General features: G+C 52.5%; 2 protein-coding genes across 2 annotated transcripts in view; one reads left to right on the top strand and one right to left on the bottom strand.

Annotated features, from left to right (window-relative positions):
• Positions 1-3,626, bottom strand: part of TMEM192 (transmembrane protein 192) — an 86,445-nt gene extending 82,819 nt beyond the window's left edge. The window contains exon 1 of the mRNA XM_075347357.1: positions 3,514-3,626. Coding sequence (XP_075203472.1) covers positions 3,514-3,537 — 24 coding nt within the window. The 5' untranslated portion in view covers positions 3,538-3,626. The remainder of the gene's footprint in view (positions 1-3,513) is intronic.
• The window catches only part of KLHL2 (kelch like family member 2), a 268,283-nt gene continuing 258,288 nt past the window's right edge, over positions 3,422-13,416 (top strand). The window contains exon 1 of the mRNA XM_075347338.1: positions 3,422-4,255. The gene's annotated coding sequence lies outside the window, so the exon portion shown is untranslated. The remainder of the gene's footprint in view (positions 4,256-13,416) is intronic.

Below are 13,416 nucleotides of genomic sequence, written 5' to 3'. Positions count from 1 at the left end.
CGCGGGGGATCAGAGCTGCGACAGGTATGTATGACACCGGGGGACACCGGGGAACACCAGGGGGGGGGGTAGGGGGGGACCCGGCAGGGCCTAGGGAGCAGGTTTCTGTCGTATGTGTTATGGCACATACGACAGAAACCATAGGAACAGTGGAAATGCGGCCGGCGCGCTGCTGTGATCGCCGGTGCGCGCGGCCATCTTGGATTTTCGGGAGGGGGTTGGGGGTCGGGGGGGGGCACTTTGGGGACACCGGGGGGACCGGAGGGAACCGGGAAAAAGATTTATCTCCCATCTGGCATGTTTGATCATGCCAGATGGGAGATAAATCATTTTTTACCGGCGCGGTCATTTACTATAACTTGATGATCGGTATACGGTGTATACCGGTCATCAGGTGAGCGGGGACCGGAAAAACCGGCCCGAATCATGATCTCCAGGGTCTCAGCTACCCCCGGCAGCTGAGACCCCGGAAATTTTCTGACTCTGGGGGGCGCTAGACCCTTTTTTCAGACCGCCGTTAAAAAGCGGCGGATCGGAAAAAGTACCCTTATTTACCGCCGTTAAAAGGCGTATCGGCGGTCGTAAAGGGGTTAAGACAGTTTGTTGAAACGCGTCGCTCTGACCTGGGCACATCTATATTTTTTATGCTGCATGTACCTGCTTGGATTTTATGGAAAATCAATAATAAAGAAGATAACTTTTTTAAAAAAATTCATGTGATTGCGCTGGATTTACATTCTATTTCTACTTGGTGACTTCTGACCATCCGTGCGCTGATCATCTCCTACAGGACGACTATAGGTCTGCAGCAGGCTTGGTGAGCTGATAATATATATTTAGTAAAGTTTGGTTCAATACCGGAACCAAAACTTATCTAAAGTTAGGATGAAGGCGAATCCAAACATCCAGGTGTCCTCATCCGTACTGGATTAAAATATTATATTGAAACTACAGCACACAGCCTAGTAAGTGGCATCCCTAGAATTAGGATCTCAGTGGCTAGATTATGCTGATCTTAAATTAAACAGAAAACATTTGTTGACAGATTCCCCTCAAATCCAGTCAAATTATTCCTCCTCTCCCCTTCGCTAAACCCTTCACTAGTCTTTAATGTGGTATGGTGGGTTGGGCATCATTTTGCACATTTTTACTGATTTTAGTTGTTCCTCTGTATTATTCAGTGTAGAGTTTTAAGGTCCAGTCACACTAAGCAACTTACAAGCGATCCCAACAACGATAGGGATCGCTGGTAAGTTGCTAGGAGGTTGCTGGTGAGATGTCACACTGCGACGCTCCAGCGATCCCACCAGCAACCTGACCTGGCAGGGATCGCTGGAGCGTCGCTACACGAGTTGCTGGTGAGCTCACCAGCAACCAGTGACCAGCCCCAAGCGCCGCGTGGAAGATGCTGCGCTTGGTAACTAAGGTAAATATCGGGTAACCAACCCGATATTTACCTTGGTTACCAGCGCACGGAGCTACACGTGCAGAGAGCAGGGAGCAGCGCACACTGAGCGCTGGCTCCCTGCTCTCCTAGCTACAGTACACATCGGGTTAATTACCCGATGTGTGCTGCAGCTACATGTGCACAGAGCAGGAGCCGGCACTGACAGTGAGAGCGGCGGAGGCTGGTAACAAAGGTAAATATCGGGTAACCAAGGACAGGGCTTCTTGGTTAGCCGATGTTTACTGTGGTTACCAGCCTCCGCAGAAGCCGGCTCCTGCTGCCTGCACATTTAGTTGTTGCTGTCTCGCTGTCACACACAGCGATCTGCGCTTCACAGCGGGACAGCAACAACTAAAAAATGGCCCAGGACATTCAGCAACAACCAACGACCTCACAGCAGGGGCCAGGTTGTTGCTGGATGTCACACACAGCAACATCACTAGCAACATCACAAAAGTTGTTCGTTAGCAGCGATGTTGCTAGCGATGTTGCTTAGTGTGACGGGGCCTTTAATCAGATTATCTCAGTTACCATTTGCAGCCTTGATAAGCCCCTGCTGACATCTCCTGACTGTCCATTTATAACTCCCCTGCTCTCCAAATACTGAAAATCACCCCTTGTAGTGCCGCCGCCCCTAAAGGCCCCTTTACACACAGACTTTCTAGCGATCCCACCAGCGATCCCGACCTGGCCGGGATCGCTGGAAAGTCGCTGGTGAGCTGTCAAACAGGCAGATCTGGCCAACGACGCAGCAGCGATACGGACCTGCAGAACCACCTCGCTGGTCATTGGGGACATGGCAAAGCAGCTATTTGAAAGGGAAGTCGCTAACGAAGTCGTTGTAACGGTGTCAAACACACCGATACATGCTGCGCAGTGGGAAACAATGGACCAAAAAAATGATCCTGAGAGATGTGTAGCGATCGGTGACCTCACAGCGGGGGGGGGTGTCCAGGTCAGTGATGCGTGTCACACACTACAATGCCGCAGGGGAGGTCGCTATTAAGTCACAAAACCAATGATGTTACAGCGATGTCGCAGTGTGTAAAGGGGCGAGACCCATCTCTTACCCAGCAGCGACTGCGGCTCTTTATATTAGTCGGCCTGTCACGACCTCACATGTGCATAACAATGCAACAACGATGTCAACCAGATAAACACGAGCCATAGACAACAGCACGGAAAAAGCGGCTCAGCAGCCACAGACCACCGTCATGGGCGATCAAGAGGGAAGTGCAAATAAATTCACACCAACTCTACTTACTAACACAGAGCGGTGGACGCCCGGATGACAGTTTTCCTCACATCCCAGAGGGAGCATTAAGGGTATTTGCACACGCTGCATTTTTGTCGCTTTTTTGGGTACAGTTTTGGTCTCAAAACTATAAGTATTTCATTTCTGTGTTTTTAGTGGTGATCAAAGATGCAGCATATCAATTATTTCTGCATTTTTCCCTTTGTTTTTGACCCATTGAATTGAAAGGAGAAAAACGGAAGAAAAAAAACAAACGCTTTTTTTATGCTTTTTTGGGGCCAAAAACGCTGCATCATTGTGGTCACAAAAAGCGCAGCGTGTGCACATAGCCTTACGGGGCCTGTTCTGCGATGTCCAGTGTTTACAATCACAAGAAAAGCCGACACCACCTGAGAAGCGGAAACTGAAGTGTCCAGTCCACCACAAGCCACAGAACAGTCAGGAGGAGGTGGCAAGTATCGTTATACTGAACAGCCATTAGAGAAAGAAAGCCGAAGGCACCAATGACACTGACACACTGGACACGGAGCTGTAACTGAGCGGAGTGTGAGGCTGCCACTACCTGAGGGAGCAGATATAATATACAGTGTGTAAAATGATATATGTGTATATACACACACAGCACACGTGACCCCGGACCTCCTACTTTCTGGAATACACCGATGTAACGTGAAGGAAAGTCCCCGGTCACATGACAGGCTGCTCACGTGACGCGGCTTCTCTTCCCGGGTCCCCAGCGCACCGCACAGTGCCGTCCCCGCGGTGTACGCGGCTGTACGCGTTACCTCACGCTCTATTACAGCACACCTACATCCAACCGGCGGCTCCGCTCCATCCTGCTGCAGTCACGTTGTCTTCATTGAGCGCCGAGCAGCCGCTCTAATCCGCGCTGCGCAGCCCTCCCCTTCCTCCTCCTCGCACTTCCTGTCTCCGGTAATCACTGCCCTCATTCGCTGTCTCCAGGGGGGGCTGAGACCCGCGAAATATGGAGGTGGTGCCGGTGCAGGCCCCACGTGTGCGCTCCCGGCCCGGGGAACAGAGCTACAAGAAAATGGCGCGGCGTCCATAGTCACTGAGTGCTGGAATCCCACGGGCTGTGGTGGATGGGGACGTGCAATTCCAGCGATTTGGGCCGTGTGGAGCTGTAACGCCTTCATCAGGGGCGTAACGACCGCGGTCGCAGCGGTCGCCACTGCGACCGGGCCCGCAGGGTTTTAGGGGCCCGGCAGCCGCTCTGCACAGCCGGCTCCTCTCTGTAACAGAGGAGATGCGCTGTGTAGTGGCCGACTACGCGACCGCCAGGGGGCCGGCCTGTGAGTCAGGGGGCCCGGTGTCAGCAGGGGGCAGAGGGGCCCCCTGACCTGGAGAGGCCCACCAGGCGTTTCTGAGCTGCGGCAGAGCAGAAGCGCTCCTGCACAGCAGACGAAATCCATCCTTCCAGGACCTGCGATGATGTCATGCCCATGTGAGTGTGTGGGAGGAGACACAGGAGGCCGGGCAGAAAGCATCAGAAGATACGGATTCCTGAAGGAGACATGGACACATGATGACTGGTAATGAGAAAAGAGGGGGCACGAGGGGGAGGGGAGTGCAGGGTGAGTGGCATATGAGGGCTGCAGACTGTGACAGAAGGATGTGAAGGGGTGCAGAGTGTTTGAGAGGGGTAAGTTGGGGTACAGGCAGGGTGAGATATGTGGGGCAGGGTGTGTGACATATGGGGGTGTAGTGTGTGTGATCTGGGGGGTGCAGGCTGTATGGGGAGCAGTGTGTGTGACATATGGGGGCAGGGTCATAACTACCGTGGTTGCAGGGGTCAAAAGGAGAAGAGAGGTACTTGTTTTTTTATTTTGCTGGCTCCATGACACATGGAGGCCTGGAGGGGCCTTGCTGCATGACACATGGAGGCCTGGAGGGGCCTTGCTGCATGACACATGGAGGCCTGGAGGGGCCTGGCTGCATGACACATGGAAGCCTGGAGGGGCCTTGCTGCATGACACATGGAGGCCTGGAGGGGCCTTGCTGCATGACACATGGAGGCCTGGAGGGGCCTTGCTGCATGACACATGGAGGCCTGGAGGGGCCTGGCTGCATGACACATGGAAGCCTGGAGGGGCCTTGCTGCATGACACATGGAGGCCTGGAGGGGCCTGGCTGCATGACACATGGAGGCCTGGAGGGGCCTGGCTGCATGACATGGAGGCCTGGGGGCCTGGCTGCATGACACATGGAGGGCCTGGGGTGGCTGGCTGCATGACACATGGAGGCCTGGAGGGGCCTGGCTGCATGACACATGGAGGCCTGGAGGGGCCTGGCTGCATGACACATGGAGGCCTGGAGGGGCCTGGCTGCATGACACATGGAGGCCTGGAGGGGCCTGGCTGCATGACACATGGAGGCCTGGAGGGGCCTGGCTGCATGACACATGGAGGCCTGGAGGGGCCTGGCTGCATGACACATGGAGGCCTGGAGGGGCCTGGCTGCATGACACATGGAGGCCTGGAGGGGCCTGGCTGCATGACACATGGAGGCCTGGAGGGGCCTGGCTGCATGACACATGGAGGCCTGGAGGGGCCTGGCTGCATGACACATGGAGGCCTGGAGGGGCCTGGCTGCATGACACATGGAGGCCTGGAGGGGCCTGGCTGCATGACACATGGAGGCCTGGAGGGGCCTGGCTGCATGACACATGGAGGCCTGGAGGGGCCTGGCTGCATGACACATGGAGGCCTGGAGGGGCCTGGCTGCATGACACATGGAGGCCTGGAGGGGCCTGGCTGCATGACACATGGAGGCCTGGAGGGGCCTGGCTGCATGACACATGGAGGCCTGGAGGGGCCTGGCTGCATGACACATGGAGGCCTGGAGGGGCCTGGCTGCATTACACATGGAGGCCTGGAGGGTCCTGGCTGCATGACATGGAGGCCTGAGGGCCTGGCTGCATGACACATGGAGGCCCTGGAGGGGCCTGGCTGCATGACACATGGAGGCCCTGGGGTGGCTGGCTGCATGACACATGGAGGTCTATGGGACTGCATAAAAAACATGAAGGACACCTTATACATGGACTAGGGGTACATTATACATGGAGGAGTATGGGGCTGCATAATACAATTTGAAAATTGATGGGGCTGCATTATAATATATGGAGGACTATGGAGGCTACCTTATACATGGACTATGGAAGTGCATTATAAAACATGGAGGACTATGTGGTGCAGTATAATATATGGAGAACTATGGGGTGAATTTTAATACATGGAGAACTATGGGAAATGCATTATAATTGAAGGGCTACTTTATACATGGAGGATTATGGGGGTGCATTATAATATATGGAGGGCTATGTATCTGCATTCTAATATATGAAGGGTTATGTGAGACCCTTTATACAATTATTTGGAAGGCTATGTGGGGGCTGTTATAGTATTTTGAGAACTTTATACAGGGGGGACAAAGATACAAGTATGGGATGGAAATGTTTTGTGCTGAGGGAAAAAGGCTCTTTCCCTCAGCAGCCAACTTTCCCATGCTCTGCTATACATCTCTCAGCACCCAGCTTTCCCATGTTCTGATATACATCTCTCAGCACCCAGCTTTCCCATGTTCTGATATACATCTCTCAGCACCCAGCTTTCTCATGCTCTGATATGGGAAAGCTGGGTGCTGAGGACAAGATAAATATCAGAACATAGGAAAGCTGGGTGCTGATAGAGGGATTTCAGGGTGCTGTGGGTGAGAGCCAAGTGTCAGCGTCATTATCCTGTACCCCGAGTGTCAGTGTCATTATCCCTTACCCCATACCTCCCAACCGTCCCGGATACAGCGGGACTTTCACGCTTTACGTTGTTTGTCCCGTTGCCACGATCGGGACGGCCGGCTCCCGGGCTCCGCCCACCCACTCTCTCTCCGCCTCCCTGCTTTTCCCTCCTACCATCCCAGTAGACGTGGCATAACAGAGAGGAGCGCTGCCTGTGCTGCTGCTGGTACAGTAAAATCTCCCCAGCGCTGATTTCCCTCCCTCCCCCCCCCTCACCCCCGGCCGGAGCCTCTCTGTGCGGGCTGCCGGCCGCCTGTCTGTGCGGTCGGCCGGCCGCCTGTCTGTGCGGTCGGCCGGCCGCCTGTCTGTGCGGGCGCCCCCCGGCCGCCTGTCTGTGCGGGCGCCCCCCGGCCGCCTGTCTGTGCGAGCGCCCCCCGGCCGCCTGTCTGTGCGAGCGCCCCCCTGCCGCCTGTCTGTGCGGGCGCCCCCCTGCCGCCTGTCTGTGCGGGCGCCCCCCTGCCGCCTGTCTGTGAAGGCGACCGGCCACCTCACTGTGTGGGCGACCGGCCGCCTCACTGTGGCTCCCTGCGTGTCCATGCTGGAGGCCCGCCGGCTGCCTGCGTGTCCATGCTGGAGGCCCGCCGGCTGCCTGCGTGTCCATGCTGGAGGCCCGCCGGCTGCCTGCGTGTCCATGCTGGAGGCCCGCCGGCTGCCTGCGTGTCCATGCTGGAGGCCCGCCGGCTGCCTGCGTGTCCATGCTGGAGGCCCGCCGGCTGCCTGCGTGTCCATGCTGGAGGCCCGCCGGCTGCCTGCGTGTCCATGCTGGAGGCCCGCCGGCTGCCTGCGTGTCCATGCTGGAGGCCCGCCGGCTGCCTGCGTGTCCATGCTGGAGGCCCGCCGGCTGCCTGCGTGTCCATGCTGGAGGCCCGCCGGCTGCCTGCGTGTCCATGCTGGAGGCCCGCCGGCTGCCTGCGTGTCCATGCTGGAGGCCCGCCGGCTGCCTGCGTGTCCATGCTGGAGGCCCGCCGGCTGCCTGCGTGTCCATGCTGGAGGCCCGCCGGCTGCCTGCGTGTCCATGCTGGAGGCCCGCCGGCTGCCTGCGTGTCCATGCTGGAGGCCCGCCGGCTGCCTGCGTGTCCATGCTGGAGGCCCGCCGGCTGCCTGCGTGTCCATGCTGGAGGCCCGCCGGCTGCCTGCGTGTCCATGCTGGAGGCCCGCCGGCTGCCTGCGTGTCCATGCTGGAGGCCCGCCGGCTGCCTGCGTGTCCATGCTGGAGGCCCGCCGGCTGCCTGCGTGTCCATGCTGGAGGCCCGCCGGCTGCCTGCGTGTCCATGCTGGAGGCCCGCCGGCTGCCTGCGTGTCCATGCTGGAGGCCCGCCGGCTGCCTGCGTGTCCATGCTGGAGGCCCGCCGGCTGCCTGCGTGTCCATGCTGAATGGGTGTGGATGGGGAGTGGATATGGGCGTGACTGTGAAATGGGTGTGGTTAGGGGGCGTGGCCTAAAAATTTGCCGCGGCGCGCTACGCGCGCCGCAAACTTTCTCCTTCTTTTCCTTCTTTAGAAGTTGGGAGGTATGCCTTACCCCAAGTGTCTGTGTATGTGGAGGGGGGGCCCAGGTCTAAACTTTGTACCGGGGCCCATCCAACTCTAGTTACGCCACTGGCCTTCATCATAGATGTGTGAAGAAAAACTTATACTGTAGTTTGTTCCATGAAATGTAGGAGGCAATGGCGCTCAGAATGTGTCATCAGAGGCTCAGAACTGATGAAATTTTTGGTGAAAACCACATAATAACAATGTTACGTATATAGCACCAACATACGCGCTTTAGGCCTGCAACACACATCCGTGCCGCCGGTATGTGTTTGGTACATTTCTGCACGTACCGGCAGCACGTGCACCATGGTACCCCATGGTAACAGGCACACACACGGACCATATGGTTTGTACATGTGCGGTTTTTTAGACGGATGACATGTCTGCGTTTTGCCGGTATCACACAGACACAGACCGCTAAAGTCAATGGGTCCGTGTCTGCGCGTACGTGACACAGACCATGTACGAGTGCTGTCCGTATGGTCCGTGTGCGGTTTTTATTTTTTTAATGGTGAAACGACTCAAGAAACACGGACTTCACACGGACATGACACGTACGTATCTCACGCGTACATGGACATTCCACACGCACGCACGGCAAGCATACGCCATCACACTGATGTCACACGTACCGGAGAATCGGACATCCAACACGGAACACGGACCCGAAAAACGGACTGGAAGACACGCACGTGTTTTCTACGGATGTGTGTTTCAGGCCTTACACTGCAAGAAATGCTTGTTTCTTCCTCGGAGAAGTGTACAGCCTTCTGATGAGTCTCTGTGTTTAAACAGGTACAAGCCACACGTACCGGTATGGTCGTCCGTGTGACGTCCGTGTGACCGGTAACGGTAATAAAATGCATGATACTGAAAAGAATGGTTTTTAAATGTGTAAAAGATGGTAAAGCCTGTGAAATTATAGATAGCTTTAGAAAGATAGAACAGATATAAAGAAAGAAAATAAGACAAAACATACAAAATAGAAAGAAAGAACGAACAGATAGAATATTATAGATACAGAGGTAGCTAGCTTGGCTGTTTTGCAGCATTTTTATTTTTAAATTAAAAAAAAAAATGAAATGGTCCCCCCCATTTTGGCTGCAATCTTCAGCTGTCTGCTGTACCTTAGCTTGTTATTAAAAAGAGGAAATCCCACGCCTATTTTTTAAATTTTTTTATTAAAAAAAAAAAAAATGATGTGATGCTACAGCAGACAACTGGGGACTGATATTATTAGGGTGGGAAGGACCATGGTTATTTGGCCCTTTCCAGCCTAACAATAGCAGCCCACAGCCGCCCCAGACATGGCATCAAGCCCTGGTATTAGCTATGGGTGGTGTCTAGCAGACACCCCCATTACTAATCCAGTAGTTGAAAGGAGAATAAAAAAGTCTGTTGTCTATTTGAACAACACCCCCCCCAACTCTAGCCCTTGTTCACCAATTTATTTGTTTTTTTAAAAAAAAAATCCGCCGTAATCTATTGTGAAGTCCCACGACGTTCCCCAAAAGCGAACGAGAAAAGACATAAAAAGAGAAAATTATTCAATAAATAAATACAAGAGACACCCACTTTTCCAATTTATTTCCCTGTCAAAGCCCTAATCCTGGTCCGCCGTAAACTAATTTGGGTGGCCCACTTCGATCCCATACTGCTGGCACATTCAGTGGGGAACCAAACGTTCCCCATTGATTGTGAGACCAGCCCCTTCAGGCGCACACACACTGTTGTGTGTGCTTCCCGGCAGTGACCTGGACCTCATAAAGGTCAGCCCAGGTCACCGCAGGGGCGCCCTTAGCAGTGTGTGTGGCCGCGGCAGTGATGTCACGGGTTCATTTGAGTTCCCAATGAACTCGGATGACCTCCTGATGACACCCGCCCTACCACGGGTGTCGTGGCAGTAACTTCACAGGTTCATCGGAGTTCCCAATGAACTGTGATGAACCTGTGAAGTCACTGTCGCGACACCTGCGGTAGCGTGAGGCCATCTGAGTTCATTGGATACTGCGATGACCTCTTGATGTCACTGCACACACTGCTGGATACTCACCTGTCCCCGGAACTGCTGTCCCCGATGGTGACGTCTTCGGCGATGCTTCTGCTTCCAAGTCCTTGGTGCAGTGAATATTGAATATGCAATGAGCATAATGAGTTGGGGTTGGAAGCAAGTGACAGCAGCTAAGCAGATTGCAGCGCTGGACACAGGTGAGTATAGAAAATCATTTTATTTCAAAGATTCATGTTTTCTCCAATACGTGTCACACTGATGTCACATGGGTCATATCAGTGTGCGATCCGTGTGACACCCATACTGCCGGAGAAAAAAATGGACATGTCTCCGTGTCTACGTACTGGGCCACACTGTCCATATGAAAACAGAGACGTGTGAGTAACACCATGGAAAAACATGGGTACTGCTGGCATCCGTGTTAAAAACGGATCTCACAAACCAGAAACACGGACATCTGAAAGGGGCCTTAATAGGAGCGGATTCCATCTGGAGCCGCGTCACAGATGTCACCTGCTCTTCTACTTCCTCATTCAGACGTCTGTGTGGGACATACGAGTTGTATCCGTTTTTTTTCAATGCACAGCACGCACCCATTATAATTTATGGTGTTATTCATGTATCCAGATGACGAAGGCCCATACAAGTCTACGTGCTCGTGAAAAATGAGTACCGAAAACGGATAGCATCAATGTGCTCTACGCGATTAACTCCTTCATGACCAATAATGTACTGCTACGTTATAGGCCATGTGTGTCCCTGTAATGCGGCGAGCCCAGGTATTTCCTGGGACGTCGGCTGATCTGATCAGCCGACATGTGCCTCTAACAGGCGCAGTTGTGTCGAAAAAAAAGCCCTCACATGGTGTAATACTATTGTATGTACTGAGGATTTCGATTGCGTTAGGGCAATGACAACCAGAGACGAGTTCTTGGTGCAAGAACGTTTATAATATGCAACCGACAATATGTACATAAACAGAACAAAAAACACAGTAGAACATAAACACAGGAAATACCTTCCAGGATCGGAGCGAAGGGGAATTCCCGGGGCCACGCACCGGACTCCCCCAGGGAGACCACCAAGAGCGAACCCCTATACAGGGACTGTCTGGCAATCACCCCAGAAGGCCTAAATGCGCAGAAGCCGGGACACAAAGGGCAATAGGTAAAGTCCAAAAATGTCCGTACGTGATGAGAGTCCAGAGTGGTTACGAAACGGAAGGAACCGGGCAGAAGTGCCGACCAAAGACGGCAGACGGAGTCTGGGCACAGCTTGATGAGACCAAGTGAAGTCCAGAGTCGGTGTCGGTTGTTTTTCAAGAGGATCCAAATATCAATCAGGAACCAAGAGCAGCAGGGCAGGAGCACACAGGAAGCAGTATACTCAGGCACTGGACTAAGCTTAGGGGCGGCTTTTAAACAGATGGACAGGAAGTAGGGCAACAGAACAGAAAACTCCATGTTAACAAAGGGCAAGCTCTTTCAAAAGAAAACTGGAAATCCCGGAACTCTGACACATGGCTATATTGACATAATTATAAAAGGTTATGGCTCTTGGAAGAAAGGGAGGGAAAAAACGGAAAATCGACGGGTGGTGAAGGGGTTAACATTGAAAAGTATAGGAGAATCTGTTGTTTTTTTGTTTTTAACCAATTGTGAGAAACATTGATGACACACTGATGTTAAAAACGGACAAAGTGATGACACTGGTACCATTGTTTATGTTCATGTGTATAAGGACCTAAGCAGAATATAAGGATCAAACTAACCCCCAGTCTCCCGACCTGAACTACCTGCCTCAAGGTGAGTCCTGGCATAGCAGGCTGTATAGGAATAGGTTACTACCGTGTTTTTACAAAAATAAGCCCTCCCCAAAAATAAGCCCTAGCAGGGATTTTCAGCATTTTCGGAGCAAGGCTTAAATATAAGCCCTCCCCCAAAAATAAGCCTTGGTCGTGGATCAATAATGAAGTGTCCGTGCAGCTAAAAAAGATTCAGATACTGCAGGACACTTCATTATAGACAGTGGGCACCCTGCAATCATCCTCACCAGACGCCGAGCGGCAGGACCTGCAGTTATCACACACCCGCACACATCAGATGTCACACACACACAATCAGATGTCACACACACACAATCAGACCTCACACACACAATCAGATCTCACACACTCACATAATCAGATCTCACGCACACAACCAGATCTCCCACAATCAGATCTCCCACACACATACAATCAGATCTCACACACAACCAGATCGCACACACAAACATCGGATCACACACAAACATCAGATAGCACACACATCGGATCGCATACATACTCACCACATCCAGCGACACCGATCTCGCCGGCAGAATCCTGAGAGGCTGTGTGGTGGAGCGCAAGGACCTGCAAAACAGGACCGTTGGCCGGACACGTGACTTCCTCCCATCATTCCCTGCGGCCGGAAGCGCTGGATGTGATGTGATATGTGCGATCTGCTGTGTGCGATCTGCTTGTGTGTGTGTGCGCGATCGACAGTGTGTGTGTGCGATCGGCTGTGTGTGTGTCAGCGTCTCAGCCAGGAGCAGGATAGGACGGCGTACAGCACCCACCGGAGATCACAGGAGGACCTGGGAGCGACGCAGACATCCGGGTCTGGTGAGTATGAGTCTCCTGGGAAGTGTGGGGGGTCTGCTTTTTTGGGGGGTAAACTTACCCCCAACCGTGTTTCTCCAAGAATAAGACCTCCTCCAAAAGTAAGACCTAGTGCTTTTTGGGGGACAAAAAAAATATAAGACAGTGTCTTATTTTTGGAAAAACACGGTATATCAGCCGGGGGACTGGTGATGGTCCCTGTGGCTCCCATTTTGGTCCTCCAATGAAGCTCAGCTACAGGCTTCGCTCTATAGGAGAACAGTCATTTTCCGTTATGTTGCAGTATGAACGATTACAGGGTCAAGTCTCCTAAGGGAACTAAAAATAATAAGTAAAAATAAAAACAAGTTATAAAACATCGAAATAATACATTAAAATCATATACATACATGCTTGGTATGATCATGTCATAAAAAATTCATTCTATCAAAATATAAAATTATTGAAACCATATGTTCATTGCCAATAAGAAAAAATCAAAATACTATCATTTCTGCTGTACTTCATGTGACAAAATAAAAATTAACCCTTTCACGACGACCGATTTTTTTGCTTTCCGGTTTTTTTTTGCCATTCTTTTTCCGAGAGACATAACTTTCAGTCAATATAGTCATGTGAGGGCTCATTTTTTGTGGAACGAGCTGTATGTTTAAATGAAACCATAAGTTTTACCATATATGTTGAGGAGAGCCATAAGATGAAATACT

This window comes from Anomaloglossus baeobatrachus, chromosome 1 (assembly GCF_048569485.1).
Source record: "Anomaloglossus baeobatrachus isolate aAnoBae1 chromosome 1, aAnoBae1.hap1, whole genome shotgun sequence".
Classification (NCBI taxonomy): Eukaryota; Metazoa; Chordata; class Amphibia; order Anura; family Aromobatidae; genus Anomaloglossus; species Anomaloglossus baeobatrachus.
This window is presented reverse-complemented; position numbering and strand designations above follow the sequence as displayed.